This window comes from Clupea harengus, chromosome 20 (assembly GCF_900700415.2).
Source record: "Clupea harengus chromosome 20, Ch_v2.0.2, whole genome shotgun sequence".
NCBI lineage: Eukaryota > Metazoa > Chordata > Actinopteri > Clupeiformes > Clupeidae > Clupea > Clupea harengus.
In genome coordinates this window covers 13,453,493-13,470,992 of record NC_045171.1, presented here as the reverse complement: position 1 = coordinate 13,470,992, position 17,500 = coordinate 13,453,493, and the positions used below count along the sequence as shown (strand labels likewise).

Here is a 17,500-nt window from a genome sequence, read left to right as displayed (position 1 = left end):
AAGAAACTGTCGTTGGCCACGACGGCACTCATGATGCAGATAATCAGCAAACAAAATAAAAACTGTGTTGAAGTCCCAAGTAATCCTTGCAAAATGACTTTTATTTGCGCCGATGCATAAAACTCTCCGACAAAATGCGCATTATAAGGTGAAAGGGGTGTGGCATCCCACAACAATAGCAGAGAGGAAAAGTTGATCCGTCTTGCACGTCGGTCTTGACATACACAGGCAGACTCAAAAGAGCCCGAGACCCCACCGAATCTCCGGCCCCTCTGGTCGGACTTCCAATGAGAGACGCCGGGGCGGGCCAGGGCGGAGTCAGCGCTCGCTCATTGATCACCTATCTAGGTATACTCACAAGCCGAAAATGTCCGGGCGGTGTGTTTTTAAAAGGTCAGTAAACAAAACGAAATCAAATGTATTGTATCTCAGAATAATAAGGAGGAGGCGATAACGAGTCTTTACAACTACTGTCTCTGCATTAGCACTGTCAGACAGTTTTTGCCTAGGAAAAGAATTTGCAAATTAGCTTTTGTAATGAATAACACACTATCAGCAACACACAGGCCAATTATTTGTTTAAACTAAACTAAAGATTAGAACGGCTGGGTGAAAGACATTCATTCTGCATCATAATGAAAACATTTGTACTGTACGTTTGTATTGTGTATATTTTGTAAGTATATTTACTTTAGCTTCAAAATCCAAAGATAGCTTATATCCTAATAATGTTAAGGTGCACCTATATTTCAACTATTACAGTAATTGTTTGTTAGCAGTGTAACTTTCAGATTCCCCCAGGACATGGTAACGCAAGCCTCGTACTTTGCGACGATCGGAAATCTACTCTCTTGGCGAGGCTACTGCCAGAGACGGTAATAAGCACTAAACAATCTGAATGGGCTTGTCTGACATTTAGCTGCCATATGAGATTTCAGTCAAGCATGCTACCAGACATCAAGCCCTCGTAGAACTGTCACATAATATCAGTCTGCCAATTAATTGTTTGATTAAATTAACCTAATTCAATGCTTTGAGCTCTCTCAGTTCTGCACAGCTCTGAGCAGGTCGGCAGCCAGGAATGTGGACACTAAACTTGTTATCCTGAGGTTGACCTGCTGCATGTCAAAGATTTAGTGCACATGTTAAATAGATACCTTGAACAAACAACCAAATAAATGCCCTTGGTTGTAAGTAAAAAAAAAAAGTGAATGAACATACATGCACATACACGTTCTATGGTTCTCACAGATAACACATTACACAAATCTAACACAGAGAGATAGAGCCATTCTGCTGCTTGATTGACAGCTGCCCCCCTCCTCTTACTGGTGGGTTTGGTTCAGATCAAGGCTTACATTTGGTCCAGATCCGACCCACCCAGACTCAGCAGAGTGTGTGTGTGTATGTGTGTGTATGTGTGTATGTGTGTGTGTATGCGTGTATGTGTGTATGTGGGTGTGTGTGTGGTTTCTGAGTCAGCGGACTCTGTAATGGATAAATGGCATTGATCGAGCTGTATGTCAAATGGCTGGTCTCCCTGCATTAAACATGATGCGTGGAGAAATGGACCTGTCCTGATGTCTAAGCACGTTCCAGTGTCCTGCTGCAGCAATACTTACACTCGGCCTGTCAGACCCTTTGACACACACAGAGACACAGACACACACACACACACACACACACACACACACTTACACATCCCATTGAACACACAGACACACACACACACACAGAAGCACACACAGACAGTCACATAACGAATACACACAAATGTATCTTGTATCTATAGTGTGATAGATCGATAGACAGAGAGAGAAAGGGAGAGAGCGAGAGAGAGAGAAGGTTGTGATATCTGTTCAGCTCACTAGTATTCTGGCTCTTCCTTAATCATATTTGAGAGAATTAGCCCTTTTTCTCTTTCAAATTGTGCGAATGCTTCTGGTGTCCAGCTGCAGTTTCTCCAGAGGAGTGTGATCCTAAAGGACATGCCGATGGCGAATAGAAAGAGGATGATGCACATCGTCAACCCCCCCGAAACAGACAGGCCACAGGAAAGCCCATTTAGCCTGCATGTGTCCCTCCACATAATTACACCAGTACTTAGTTTGAGAAATAATCTCAAATTTATGGATGAAATTACACCCTGTGGAAACGACGCTGAACCACTTTATAGAGAGGAACCTCTGTGGGGGGACAGAGGGAGGCCAGTTACTCACCATGAGAGAGGAACCAGCTTGCCAAGCTCACAGGAACTGTTCTTGGTTCTTTGGTCTGTGGTTCCTCAGTGGCTCTGTGGCTCTGCTGGTCCAACTGTAATTATGAGTTTCCTTCAGTGATGTGGATGCTTACCCCCTCTGCCTCTGCCTCACTCACGCACTCTCTCTCTCTCTCCACCTCCACGCTTTCTCTCTCTCTCTGACCAGCTGTCTTTATTTTTTTCTTCTTCACTCTTCACTCTCTCTCCCTCTCTAGTATTCACTGTCTCTCCCCTATCCACTATTATTCTGTCTGAACTTCTCTGTCTTCTTCTCTCTTCCTTGCTCTCTCTCTCTCTCTCTCTGCTTTTTCAGAGAACTCTGTCCTGCTACAGAGGGGAGTGGATGTGTTTGTTCTGTGTATGTCCTCCTTATGTGTGTGTGTGTGTGTGTGTATCCCCGCCCGATGGCTCCTCCTTTTGTGTGTGTGTGTGTGTGTGTGTGTGTGTGTGTGTGTGTCCGCCCGATGGCTCCTCCTTGCAGGGAGAGGGGAGGTAAGGATGGGTATGATGTAGGAGTGTGTGACCCGATGGGTAGGGTGGAGGACTGATTCACTCTCCCCACCTTGCATGGTTCAACAGCGTATCACATAGGGTTGATGGATATCTCTCTCTCTCACACACACACACACACATCTCTATCACACACACACACACACACACACATTTCTATTACACACACACACACATCTCTATCACACATACTCACAGGCACACAGCCACACACACACACACACACACAGTTACATACCCAATGACTGTATATCCAGTCGATGTTACATCCCAGCTTCAGGAAGGAGGAAGGGGTGGGGGACCGGTCCAGGCTGGCACTGTAGAACGTCACTCCAGCCCTCCATAAGAGTGACGTGGACTTGCACAAGCCGTATCCCATCATTGGCTTACAGTGAGTCTACATCTCATTACATGGCAATGCCACGTTTCATCATTCACCTCTCATCATACCACCTTCTGCCAGGCATACTGCTCAATTGGTCTACAATTTGTCAATAGTTGTCATTCCAAGAGGGTAAATGCTCTTCCACGGTACTGTGCTATTTCACAATGTTCTTGAGAATCACAACTTTGATTCACAAAGTCAAGTGATTCACTACTTTGAAGTGAAGTGATTTACAACCCTGAGCTGGTATTCACCTGGAGCAGACTCACCAGATGAGTGTGTGACAAACTCAAAACTGAAACGGGTTTAAGCTCTTCCACAATGCAATATGGTAGTGTCAAAATGGTACACTTGACTCGTTTCACTCTCAAATGAGTAAAAGTGGGTGAACTACTGTAAAAGTGAGTAAAACTGTAAATTTGCCTTGTGCTATTATTATGCTAAATGCTGTTCCCCCATTTTAGCAACCCCTGATAAGTGCAACAGGATCCTCCTTAGTGAGATGGCAATGACCCAACAACTACACATTACCTCAGTGGAAGGCCACTGCCCCATGACACACACACTTCCTGCTTGCTGTGTGATAGATGCACCATCAAATGTGTGACATAGCTGATGCTAGCTAGCTGAAGCTAACCCTCTAAATTCAACCCCACTTAAATAAACAGCTCTGGATTGCTGTAGGATATGTACATGTTTGAACTGCTTCGCTTTACTGTAAGAACCGCCTTCATCCTCAGAACACAGTCCAGGCCCTGAGGTCATTAAAACGACCCTGGCAAATATTATTCTTTGCCAGGAGCACATTTTGTACGTTTTAAGTATAGACACCAATGTTAATTGAATCTGTAATTCTGTAATTGATTATAATGTCTGATGAGGCCACCCTGAGAAAATGTGTGAGTGAAGTCACCAATAACACATAAATAAAGCAAAACACACTGAATAATTTATCCATCAAAAATATTATTAATAATAATAACAACAACAATAACAACAATAAAAATCATCATATAGAAACATATCAAGGAAGTCATTAGATAATTTGTCTTTGAATTTCATCAGGCAATCTGTATTATTTCTATAGAAGTCACGGCTCTATGGAACCTGTCCAATTTAAATCGTATTATATTCCTGCTGACTTGCCGTCATGATGACGCTATGAATTCAGTAGAATTTATTTATCACGCTCTTTCTCACTCTCCCCAATGACTCACTCTCCCTAGTTTCTCCCTCTCTAACCTGGGTGTGGCAAATGTAAAACTGGAAGTTTAACTATAACTACTCCAAAAAAATGAGGTAACAATTTTTACATGCAATTATATTGAGCAAATTCACAATTACATTTTTTCCAGAGCTACCTGTATGATATAAAGTGACCAAAATAATTGAAGTTATTTTTACAGCGTGTTCTAAAAAAATAAAGCGTATTTTCTTTCTTTCACTTTCACGCTGTTGATTGCACCTGATTTCTTTGAGTGTTTTCACTCATTCAGAGTAATATTGTTGCCTCCCATCTTTAAAATTTAAATCCCGACTACCTTCCATAGCAGGGAAGACCCGCAGAGAAGCAGTAAGTAAGTGACCAACTCCGTGACACCTTCAGATGTGATGATCAATGCTGCTTGACATAGGCCCCGTCCACACGGAACCTGGATTGCCTGAATCCGGATTTTTTTTTTCCGATCCGGTACTTTTTTTTATTCGGAAACAGGGCCATGTCAAGAAAAATTTGAGTCCACGCGGAAATGCTGGAGCGGAGTGGTTAAAAGTGCTGTAAAGACGTCATGGAGCATGCGCTTAAAGTGACATAAGACAGAAGTCGAGATCCAACTAAGAATCTTCCGATTGCTGAACGACTTCTCTACCACCTGAAATCACTGTTACCACAGCACTCAAACAGGACTACCGTAATTTCCAGACTATAAGCCGCTACTTTTTTCCCACGCTTTGAACCTCGCGGCTTAAACAATGACGCGGCTAATTTATGGATTATGATACCTGTGACTGTATACGGTGGCTTTGTGTTTACGGTGGCTTTGTGGAGCTAGGATGCTAGCATGGATGCAGCCGCATGGATGCTTAGCTCCACGCGATTTCTCAGTATCTCTCAATAACTTAACTAATGTCAAAATAACCACAGTCTACCGGCGTAGACAGAACACAAATCAAAAAAAAGTTTACAACAATACAAATCCAGTCTTTTCAAGTTCTTTAGCTCACTGGTTTCAAACTAGCGTCTTTCTTCAATCTAAAGTTCTAGCTTCTGATTGACTCTTGCAACTGTGCTCTCTTAAAGCAACAGTGCACTTATCGTAACTGGCACAACTAATAATATGCATCACTATTGTATTACTTTTGATATTCAGATCCGACAAAAATTCCGGATTCAGGCAATCCAGGTTCCGTGTGTTATTTGAGCACATTGAGCACGCAGAAAAACATTTCCTTTTTCCAAAAATCTCCCAAAGATTTTAGCAATGGGCTTTTCCATAATGGTAATCCTGACCATACTGATAAAAAAATCACCTACAAAGTTATCACGCTTGAGAAGCCAGACTAAACAGTTAAGAGAAAAATTGAACATTAGAACAAAATAGAGACATTTAACCATAATCCATAGAACCAGGAACTCTTCGTATCTCACCACTGCAATTAATGGCTCCTTAGCATATGTTGTAAAATTAACTTTAACATATAATCATTTAACTTAACATCAACCTTACAACAAACTTTATATAACTTCATCTTTCAACACTAAACTCAGCTGATAATTGCTGCCTTTACTTGTGTCTGGTTAGGTCAGGTGTTTTTATGTCAGGTGTGGGGCGCTACCATCGCTGCGAAGGCTCATATTCAGTTAACGACCATACTAGATTATTTATAGTCTTTGAGGGTGTGCTCTGAGAAAACCTGATTGCGAATTTGCTCAATATAATTGTGTGGAAAAATTGTTGCCTCACTTTTTTTGAGTAGTTCCAGCATATGATTTCTTGCAGTGTACCACCAAAACAGAAACATCTCAATTAAAAAGAATAAACTATCTCACGCCGTTCCCATTTCAAAGGGAAATGTGTTCTCTTTATTTTTAAATGCAAAATCACTAACAAAAAGAGTAGTTTGTGAGTTTGATGAAATCTACTCGCCTATAGGTTTCATTTTTTTTTACAGAGTATTGTAGCATTGTCACTCTCTCACACACGTACACAGATACACTGGGTATTTATACTTGTATCTCTCTTTTAAACACACTTGGTCTGTTTTCCATGTTTCCCTCTCTCTCTTTCTCAAAACACACACACACACACACACACTTTACTCTGGAGGGCTGTGTGTGTGTGGGGAGGGCTGTCTCTTCAAAGGCCTCTCACGGGTGCAAGCTGTGAAAGATCACCCCACACTGACCTTTCATGTCCCCAGCCTCGCATCACACTGCTCTTCCTAGCCCCGACACTAGAGGCAGTAGAGAGACACTAGAGGCTTACTACATCTGTGGACCTCTCTTTAGTTATGCTCTATGACACATCGCAAGGTCCAGTCACACAAATACAAAAAAATCATTACCCATCTCAAAGATGCTGACAAATATGACTTTCGGTGTTTTCCATCTTTTTATCTTTACTAACACCATTTCTTTATCTAGACAGAAAATATGTGATATCTCTGTAACATTACATTTACATTTACATTTAGTCATTTAGCAGACGCTTTTGTCCAAAGCGACGTACAAGGGAGAGAACAGTCAAGCTAAGAGCAATAAAAAAGCATGGTGTAACAATAAATACTACTTTACATGAGAATTAGAAAAACAACAACCTAGAAAAGAGGAAAAAGAAGTGCAGGAATGTAACTGCTGAAGTGCAAGTTAAGCGCTAGTCAGGTGCCAGTTAGGAGGGGAGGTGCTCTCTGAAGAGTTGGGTCTTCAAAAGCTTCTTGAAGGTAGAGAGGGACGCCCCTGCTCTGGTAGTACTAGGCAGTTCGTTCCACCAACGTGGAACTACAAATGAAAATAGTCTGGATTGCCGTGCTTGCACGGACGGCAGTGCCAAACGACGCTCACTAGACGAGCGCAGCGTCCTGGGTGTAACATTTGCCCTTACAAGAGCATTTAGGTAGGTTAATATATACATTAATATATACCCTATTAATACTAAGCATGGTAATGCTATGAGAGATGATTAGCTGGCAGGATGATAAGCCAATCAGGCTATGGCTATGAACATTCAGGCTAGGGCTAGCATATCCATTCAAATTGCACTGTATTACTATTTGAAATACTATAATTAAGTATAGCTTTATGAGTATTATTTTAATTGGAAGCCTTTGTAATTACACTGTTCCCTAACAGAATGTGAAACAGACAGTCAAGAGTCAGGGTTATTTGTAAAATACATTTAATCCCTAAATATCTGGGCAACACAACTTTAACTGTTCGGCAGGGTCAGAGATTTGTGTGGAAGCAGACCTGAGGGAACTTGGCAGTTGGTCTGAGAGAGAAGTTAACAGGTCGGCCATGTCTGCTTCAGGATCATATAGGTATAAGAGCCTCTGACATTATACAGATTAACTGGAACATCCTGCACATTTAAAGTAAAGGCACAGTTACAGTGAGTAACTGTGATCTTGCTGTCCTAATTCCTACACAGTGAAGCCTTGTTGTTTCCCATCAGACTCAATTGCCTAGATACCCACACAAGTCATGCTTCCCGCCAACTCTCCTCCCATTTCCTTCTTCTGTCAAAGTACCAGAAAAGATATTACAATAACGGCATACGTTGTCTTTACATAGTCATTAATTCAATAATATAGAGCTGTACATATTACAAGACACTTTTCAGCATATCAGCATAGGCATACGTGTTAACAAGACAGGATTGCAGGTTGCATGTAAGATTACACAAAGGATGATGTTGCTTGTGTGTGAGTGTGTGTGTGCGTGCTGGTGTGTGTGTTCGAGTGTGGATGATTGGGTGAGTATGTGCTATGCATACAGGCTGCAGAACAATGCCACCCAAGAGATGAAAGCTGAAGACCAGCTCGGCCCCTGGAGGACTGGATGTGTTACTGCAGGGAACACTGAGGAGCTCAGAGTTGAGATCGCCCCCTTGTGGAACAGAGTGGGAGTGGCAAGTCAAATTAAACCTAAAAATGAGATGCGTCTTTTCTTGCATGGACTTCCTGATAATGTCCTCCGCGAGTAGACACACACACACACATATATACACACACACACACTCTCTCTCTCTTACACACTCACACACCTTGTCACTACAGCATTCTCAGTAGAGTAATATCGCCTCACGTCACAGCTACCAGCGTTGCCAAGCAACTCCCAGCATAACAGGAAACGTCACTACTGGCGCAGCATCATGAAGCGCTAACAGAAAAAAAAAAAAAAACGTTTTTATTGTCTCTAAAAACAGAAGATTGTAATGAAACTCTACAGGAGATGATATGCAGAGGAGAGAGGGGAGGTTTGCACTGTGATGCTGAGGGGGGTCTTTCCCTCCAGGACAATATTCCTGTGTAATGTTTAAAGCTGCTAACATCCTGCTATGGTAAAACTTTGTTCTCCAGGAATCCTGTAGCCCTCCTGTTGGATGAGATGAGGACTTTAACCTTCATTTATGCAGTTTTACCCTTCTTATATGCAGAGAAGTTGGAGCGCAGGGCTTTGATGCTTTTGTACGGTTCCTATATTTATTTGGGGCGAAGTCCAGTTAACAGGTGTCTCACTGCTGCGCAGCGTCTTTAAAGCTAAGACAGGAACCTAAGACATTCAAAGGAAATCAGACAACCCAGGAGCTGAGAACCAAGTGACAAAGAACATTTTCCCACTAATGGAGAAAGTTCTAGAACCGTCACCCTGACCGCAGAGGCTTATGGCATGGACCTGGATCATGGACATTGATCTAGGTCACATTCGGTCCAGACTCAACTGCTGTCAGGGTCCTGATGTAGGTAACATAAACTATTGTTAGATAACGAGTGTTGTCGGCCAATGGGTAGCACTGACAGAAAACTTCTTTTGCAAACGAACATTCTTTTATCACTTTGGATACTGAACCCCCAAACATAACTCTCACCCTGAATAACAGCGTTGCCCATTGGCCGCATGAGTGTGTTTTGGATTAGCTGGGTCTGCTCTGGTCGGTGCAGTTAAGGGGCATTCAAACAGCGGGAGAACTGTGAACTTTCATAGCACGGTAAAATCAAACTCTGTTCAGCAAACAACGGTGACTAAGTTTGTCTCTAACACTCTAATGGCAAATACAACACTGTTTTTATAGTGGTCATCTAGTTAGGAGCGAAGTCAGGGCGACAGGCAGCTCATATATATATATATATATAGATATATATATATATATATATATATATATATATACAGAGAGCGAGAGCTAGAGGGAGAAAGAGAAAAAGAGAGGGAGAAGTAGAACACAATATCCATGCTCGAATGTCAGACAGCACTGCAAATATATACAGTTGAAACATGTACAGGTGAAAAAGAGAAAAGAACACACTCATAAAGCAATAGCAATACCTAACCGTTAACAAAAGGAAGCTATGGAGGTCAGGAGAGGAACTATGCTAAAATATATCTTCCGATCGGGGCATGTGTGCGTATGAATGTGTGTTTGTGTGTGTACATGTGTGTGTGTGTGTGTGTGTGTGTGTGTGTGTGTGCGCGCATACGAATGGTGTGTGTGTGCGCATACGAATGTTGAGTGTTCACCACAGCTCTTCATTATGCATCAGAGCGTATAGTACAGTACAGTAGACAGAAAGAGAGAGAGAGAGAGAGAGAGATAAAAGCGAGAGAAGAGAGAGAGAGAAGAGAGAGGCAGGCAGGCAGGTGGTAACCATTTTGGATCTACTAGCTATACTTCAGGCAGATTAAAGAACCACTTCATTATCTGTTCCCTCCATTGGACTGTTAAATGGGACAAGCGACTACATCAGGGAAGAGAGAAGAATTACAAAAGAGAGCAGAGGAGAGAAACACTTTCTCTTCCTTCTTAATAAAGGGGGTGTGGGGGGGTGTGTCTTCATAGGTCAGAGGTCGTGACCCTTCAGGCTCCTCCCTCTTGCCCTCAGTACACCGGGCTGTTGCGGATGCCACAGCAGAGGACCATGCTGAAGATCATCTCAAAGATCTGTGGTGGGAGGGGAACACCGTCACACACTGGACAAGGCATGCAAATACACATAGAGCTCAACAAGCAATGGCACGCACACGCTACCCACACGCTACACACACACACACACACACACACGCTAGACACCATTGACCACCTCTACTATGTAACATAAGCTAATGTTACTGAAGCTCAATAGATATGTAATCACTTTAGAAGCAAGCACTTTAAAGCAAGAGTCTTGGTCTGAAATTACTACCTACAACTTTGCAGAAACCAACAACAGCACAGTTGGCATTACTAAACAACTTGCTAGCACGCTAACTGTCCTGCTGTGAAACCTTTTCTTACATTTTGCAGTGTGGTACACAGTATATAGCACATAGCCTGGACGGCTAGTGGGAACAGCAGCTGGGTTTGAGGGTCCTTCATTTGACCATATACCACTAAAATAAGTTTGAAGATGATACCAAAGGTAGTTGCCTACAAACACACACCTCCAGAAGTGCCACATTCTTACTGCGTACTGTTGCTGTAAACATGCATCGGTTTCACACTCACCATGATGATAGCCACTGCCAGGGCAGCGAAGCCAATCAGGTAGACTTTATCTGTGAAGAGCGACCTGATTCGCTCGTGACAGTTCTATACGAGGGTCAAAAGAGATAGAAATTAACATTCAAAGCAGGATGTGAGGAATATTGTGGATTTAGGTTGGGAGCTGTGAAGGGCACACGCACTTGAGATACTGTGATTGTGTGAGGTATTGTAGGGTGATTGTGTGAGGTATTGTAGGGTGATTGTGTGAGGTATTGTAGGGTGGTTGTGTGAGGTATTGTAGGGTGGTTGTGTGAGGTATTGTATGGTGACTGTGTGAAGCATTGTGAAGTGATTGTGTGAGGTATTGTAGGGTGATTGTGTGAGGTATTGTAGGGTGATGGTGTGAAGTATTGTAGGGTGAGGGTGTGAGGTATTGTAGGGTGATTGTGTGAGGTATTGTAGGGTGAGGGTGTGAGGCATTGTGAAGTGAAGTGACTGAGGGTGTTTTTGTGTGTGTTGTGGCGTTGACTGTGTGAGATATAGGTGACTGAGAGATGGTCGGAGGTGCAGGGGGGGGGGTTTGTGACATGATGTGGGATGGTCCCATGTGTCTCACCTTGCTGGGGTTGAAAACAGAGCTCCCACCGGGACACAGGTCATTGCCCAGGTGGGTGAACAGGTTTACGATGGTGTTATCCTTTCCACAGCAGTCCAGCTGTCAACAAACACACACACACACACACACACAAGAGAAGGACACAGGTTCAAGGACTGGAGTGTAGGTGTACAAATATCAAGGATTCAACAGTCAATAACTCACTTACACACACACATACACACACAAAAGCTGAGGTGTGTGTATGTGTATGTGGCGTGAGTTCTCTGGCTTATGAGTGAGCGTGTGTTAGACAGTGTGTGTTATTGGGCATTAGAGCACTGGTGTGTGTGTGTGTGTGTGTGTGTGTGCATGTGTGTGTTTGTGTGTGTGATGGCGTGAGTTCTCTGGCGTATGAGTGTGCGTGTGTTAGACAGTGTGTGTTTTGGGGCATTAGAGCACTGGTGTGTGTGTGTGTGTGTGTGTGTGTGTGTGTGAGAGAGAAAGAGACTCACTGTCTCGTGGATCATCCTGAGGACGCCGGTGGCAGCACGCTTCTTGTCCTCCTGCAGGCTTAAAGTCATTCCTTGATCGTACACGTTGTCATAGAAGGTGATGAATTCCTTGGCCACCTGGAACAGAGAAAGACACAAGATATCAGTGCAGAACAGGAGTGTGTGTCTCTGTGTGTGTGTGTATGTGCATGTGTGTGTGTGTTTGTGTGCATGTGTGTGTGTGTGTGTGTTTGGGGCGGGGTGTATGTGAGTGATTGAGTGCTTGTGTATGTGTGTTTGTGTGTGTGTGAGACAGAGAGAGAGAGAGAGAGAATGTGTACTTTCGTGTGAACTCACCGAATCCCTGTGCATGAAGCCCCAGATGCCAGCAGCAACCTCACAGGCAAACAGCAGCACCAGGCAAGCAAAGAACTGCAGACACACACACACACACACCGATACAAAAGAAGAACCACATACTTATTAATGATTCCCATCCAGAGTGACTAGTTATGCATGTACTGACACACAACATACTACTACTTATGGAGCCTTAACATTTCCTTTAGAAAGAGGAAGTCTTATACGACACCTCAAAAGTAAAAATGATGCTTCCCTTCAAAGGCGTGTGTGTCTGTGTGCATGCGTGGTTGAGTGTGCATGTGTGTGTGTGTGTGTGTGTGTGTGTGTGTGTGTGTGTGTGTCTGTGTCTGTGTGTGTGTAAGGAAGTACTCTGTGCTTCGTTAAAACTCTGTGTCAACTGAAACATAAACTTCATTGTCATGCTTTGAACAAGGTCGACCTCAATGAGGCCACCATTAAGTGACACTTTGGAACTTCATGAGACACGGTGTGCTGATTTCTATCTGCTGGGATCCCTGACCTGACGCCCGTCAAGAGTGAGTCTAGACGCGTCACGCGTGGATGCCCTATAAAGAACAATGAAGTAAAACCGAAACCCATCACACTGTAAAAACTGCTCTGGTCTCCCATGTGAGTCTTGAGTAGAGAGTCTCTCACAGGGGACAAATGGCCTCAAGCCTGAGTCTTTGGTAGAGACAGTCAGTAGAGACTCACTGGCAGGTTGGTGGGACAAATGGTCAAAGCCTGAGTAAACCGCATTAGCCACAGCTGGGATTTAATTAACTAATCAGTCATTGAATTAGGAGGATGAGTGTGTTTGTCTCTCCTAGCTGCTACTTGACCCACGGAGGAATCCTTGGCCATTGTGGAGAGGAGACCTCATAACAAGTGAGGACCTGGGGTCGTTACCGAAGCAATCACACACGGAATTGTGGATAATTTCACACACCGTTCCGAGGAGGCACTGGGACTCCTGGATGGCACCATAGCAACCAAGGAATCCAACGACCATCATCACTGCTCCGACACCAATGAGGATGTAGACACCTGTGCAGAGACAGACAACGAGACAGGTAAGGATTCATGAACACAAATATAGTATAAATAACAGGAGACAAAATCACATTTCCAGTACATTTCCTGTGAAGCAGTTTGGAAACATGAAGAAAAACAGACTAATTATGCATTACTGCCATGTTGCCACTAGGTGGCAATGCAAGTGTCTTTTTGCCCGAAACACCATTTTAAAGATGCAGTACGCAATTCTGTTCTGGTTTAGTAGAGGGTTGTTGATATATGAGCTCAACAGCCAATCAAATTACACCCCTCCCTTCTGTGCTCCTGATTGGTGGGTTGATGGGTTGTTTATGGCTCGGTCCTAGCCACTATGTTTGTTTCCCTTTTATAGAGCCAGGGGCTGTGTGCGAACACCGGAGTTCTTTTGAGAGCAAACACTGAATGGACAGCTAGAGGACCATGAGGAGCAATTTGCTGCACAAAAAGTTTATGGCATTAGAATTGCGGAGAGCACCTTTAATGGAACACTGTTCAAACACCTTGTGACAAACCCTGCAGGCATGGTGACTGTATACACACACACACACACACACACAGAGAGTTTACATTTTGACACAGAGCTGTTGCCTCATTAGTATGTGGTCACAAGATTCCTCTTTGCCTGACAGCACTTATAAGCTCACAATACAGTGAAGACATCCACATACAGTGGCACTGCACATGGAAACGGACAGGGCTGGTACTCAACGTGTGTGTGTGTGTGTGTGTGGTGAGTGTGTGAGTGAGTGAGTGTGTGTGAGTGTTTAAGTGAGTGTGTGAGTGGACAAGGTCCTCTGGGAGAGAGGAGAGAGAGGGATGACTAATCAGACAGAAATAAAGAAAATAAATATGGACGAGAGGAAGGACAGAGTGATGAAGAACAGGAAAGGGCAACACAAGTTAGAACACAAAGAGAATCAGCAGGAGGGGGAGAGAAAAGACAGGGGGCAGAACCCCCCCCCCTTATAAAACACGCCCCATGTTTACATCTCCCTCCAGACACTGGCTTGCTGGCTGGCTGGCCTGGTCCTGTAACCATGGCAATCCGGTGTTGCCGAGTCGTAGCGCGAGTGGCAGTGCTGAGTGCAGTAATGGAACACATAGATCTGCCGCCGCTCACGCCTAACACACCTCTCCTCTCCTCTCTTCCCTCTCTCTCTCCTCCTCTCTTCCTCTACCATACCTCTCCCTCTCAATCTCCCTTTCTCCTCTTCCTCTCCTTTTCACTCTTCTCTCCTCTTCTTCCAATCACTCTCTTTTGCCTTCCCCGCCTCTTCCTCTCTTTCTGTCTTCTCCTCTTCTCCCTACTCATGTCCCTTTCGCTTTCCTCTCTTTCTCCACTTCTCTTCACTTCTCTCTCTCTCCCAACTCCTCTTCTCTCCATCTGCAGACCTTCACTACTCTCTTATCTTTTCCTCTATCTCTTCTCTCCATCTTCATATCGTTTCCTCCCCACGTTCTAAATTTGATCAAACTCCTCCTGCTGCCACCGATCAGACCTCTCCTCTTACTCTCCTCTCCAAATCTCCTCTCCTCTGTTTTGCTCTCCTCTCCTCCCCATTGCTCTCCTCTCCTCGTTCTCCATCTCCTGACCTCCTCTCTATTACACCACCCGTCTATGACACAGCCATCTATCCAGACTGGCAAACCCACTGAAATCACTACTAGAGGCACCCACTGAGATTACACCAGAGGCACCCAAACCCACTGAGATTACACCAGAGGCACCCAAACCCACTGAGATTACACCAGAGGCTCTCAAACCCACTGAGATTACACCAGAGGCTCTCAAACCCACTGAGATTACACCAGAGGCACCCATTACAGCAGAGGCTCTCAAACCCACTGAGATTACACCAGAGGCTAACTGGCATGGATCCATCTCATGTGAGGCCAGTCTGCCCCCCACCCCCCTTACTGTCCTGTCTTGACTTCAGCTCTCTTCAGCATGTGTTCTTTCCTGTTGCTGGGGTTGCCAGTGGCGTGGGGAGTGTGTGTGTGTGTGTGTGTGTGTGTGTGTGTGTGTGTGTTTAATGCCATCTTGGGCATGAGCAAGTAGAGATGAGGGGACGCCCAGAGGAAAGAGAGTTACTCTGCCCCGATGAAAGAGAGAGAGAGAGAGAGAGAGAGAGAGAGAGAGAGAGAGAAGAGAGCGAGAGAGAGAAGAGAGGAAAGAGAGAGAGAGAGAGAGAGAGAGAGAGAGAGAGAGAGCAGCATGGAAAAGATGAGTGAGTGAATGGGCAGTGCATGGAAACTTCACTGCTGGTTCTTTCATGAGGTGGCCCTCTGCTCTCTTTCTCTCTCTCTCTCTCTCTCTCTCTCTCTCTCTGTGAGGGGAGGGGGGTGTGATGGACAACGACAGACATTCAGGGCTGTTTTTGGATACACACTCTCACACACACACACTCACACTCATTAATTCACAAAATCTATAAACTGCTGCAGTGAAAGCCTAAAAAGGTCCAATGTCTTTTCTCTCTTTTTATTCCTCTCTCTCTTTCTCTCTGACAGTACCCACTTGTCTTCTCAGTCACTCTCTGTAGTCTCACTCTCCCCTGCTCTCTCTCTCTCTCTCTCGCTCTCTCTCTCTCCACAGACTGTTCTTTGGTTGATGGAAAAGCTCCAGTCCATCTCATTCAGCCCCCATCCCCGAGGGATCTGGAGCATTAACCCGCACTACCAAAGCACAACACCCAGAATGAGATGCTTGTCAGGCTCAGGCCTGGTTTCCTGTTGCAAGATGAGTTACCAAAATGCCAATTACAAGATGGCCGCTTCACATAATGTCGCTCAGAGCACAAACACACACACACTCTAAACCCATTATGAGGACTATAGATAAAATTGATGGATGGGCGAAGGGTGTGTGTGTGTGTGTGTTTCTATTTATCCTTTCTTACAGCCCCTCCTCTATTTATCTCTCTCATCTCTTCTCTTCGGTTCTCTCTATCTTTATCCATTCCTCTGCTCTGTCTATCCGTACCTATTCTCATTTCTGCATTACCCTCCTGCGTCAGACACAAAACAGGTTAATGGCTGTGTTATGCTGTCTTGTCTGTTCCTGTCTTTTTTCTTTTCACTGCCTCCTCAATATGTTCTCGCTGTCTTTGTTTTTCTTCCGATGTCTTTGTAAATCTCCCTCTTTTTCTACATCTTTGTCTCTCTCTATGAAGCCTACACAAACACACATGCGTACACACACACACACACACACACACACACACACACACACACACACACACACACACATCGTAACCCATCATGAAAAACCACAATGCTGGTCATGTCCTTGTTCTTCACTAGAGGCTTTTAATGGCCTCCATCTCTCTCTGTCTCTCTCTGTCTCTGTCTCTCTCTCTCTGTCTTCTCTTTGTAATCTGTTCTTGAAGACTCTGCCCAGACTCTCTATCTCTCTTTCTCTCTGTCCCTCCCTTGTGCTTGTACAGGCTGGATGATCGTGGGTCTTCTCCTCCTGCCCTGCTTGCTAACTTAATCTACAAACTTAATTCAATTTCTGGCCCCCTTGTTTCCAAATACACCCACCCCCCGCACACACACACACACACACACACCCACCCACCCCCCTGCACACACACACACACACACACACACACACACCCCACCCCCATTCCAGCACTGAGGCAGTGGTGACGTGACGTGATGTGACGGGCACTTTGGGCTCTTTACAGAAGCGAAGTCGTCCATTTGCTTAATTGAGATGGTGGCCGTCAAATGCACATTTGGCCATCTGTCACACACTGACAGCCTTCTGAATGGCCTGGGACACTGTGGACAGAAACATACACACACACACACACACACACACACACACACACACACACACACACACACAAACACACACACTCACAAATGTACACACACACAGAATCACATCAGAAACACACAGACTCACACACAAGCATACACGTGCACACACCCACATTACCAAATCCCTCTCTCTTCTGAAATGTCTCTTCTTTTTGCTCTCTGTCTTCTGCTTTTATTGCATTCATTCAGTTTAACTCTTTTATTATCTTCACTTTCTTCTTCACTTTCTTTTTGAGAAAATAAAATTAGCTTGTGCTGCTTTCGGTCATTTTTTTTTACTTTCTCCTGTCCTTAATACCCCCCCCCCCCCCCCACACATGCAACCCCATCGGT

At 44.4% G+C, this 17,500-nt stretch overlaps 2 protein-coding genes across 4 annotated transcripts in view; both read right to left on the bottom strand.

The window, feature by feature from the left end:
• Window positions 1-2,626, bottom strand: part of pkp3b (plakophilin 3b) — a 36,428-nt gene extending 33,802 nt beyond the window's left edge. For 2 of the 3 annotated variants that reach the window (XM_031587046.2, XM_031587047.2), the window contains exon 1: window positions 1-248. This exon is cut by the window's left edge and continues 194 nt beyond it. In XM_031587046.2, the coding sequence (XP_031442906.1) occupies window positions 1-32 (32 nt within the window). In that variant the 5' untranslated portion in view covers window positions 33-248. Of the gene's footprint in view, window positions 249-2,219 lie in introns of those variants that run through there. The other variant, XM_031587048.2, reaches the window with a different exon arrangement.
• Window positions 2,627-7,532: 4,906 nt separating this feature from the next.
• cd81a (CD81 molecule a) overlaps window positions 7,533-17,500 on the bottom strand; it is a 34,192-nt gene continuing 24,224 nt past the window's right edge. The window contains exons 3-8 of the mRNA XM_012819431.3: window positions 13,233-13,330; window positions 12,278-12,352; window positions 11,942-12,058; window positions 11,448-11,546; window positions 10,853-10,936; window positions 7,533-10,309 (exon numbers count right to left, since the gene is read on the bottom strand). Of these exons, the coding sequence (XP_012674885.1) occupies window positions 10,247-10,309; window positions 10,853-10,936; window positions 11,448-11,546; window positions 11,942-12,058; window positions 12,278-12,352; window positions 13,233-13,330 (536 nt within the window). The 3' untranslated portion in view covers window positions 7,533-10,246. The remainder of the gene's footprint in view (window positions 10,310-10,852; window positions 10,937-11,447; window positions 11,547-11,941; window positions 12,059-12,277; window positions 12,353-13,232; window positions 13,331-17,500) is intronic.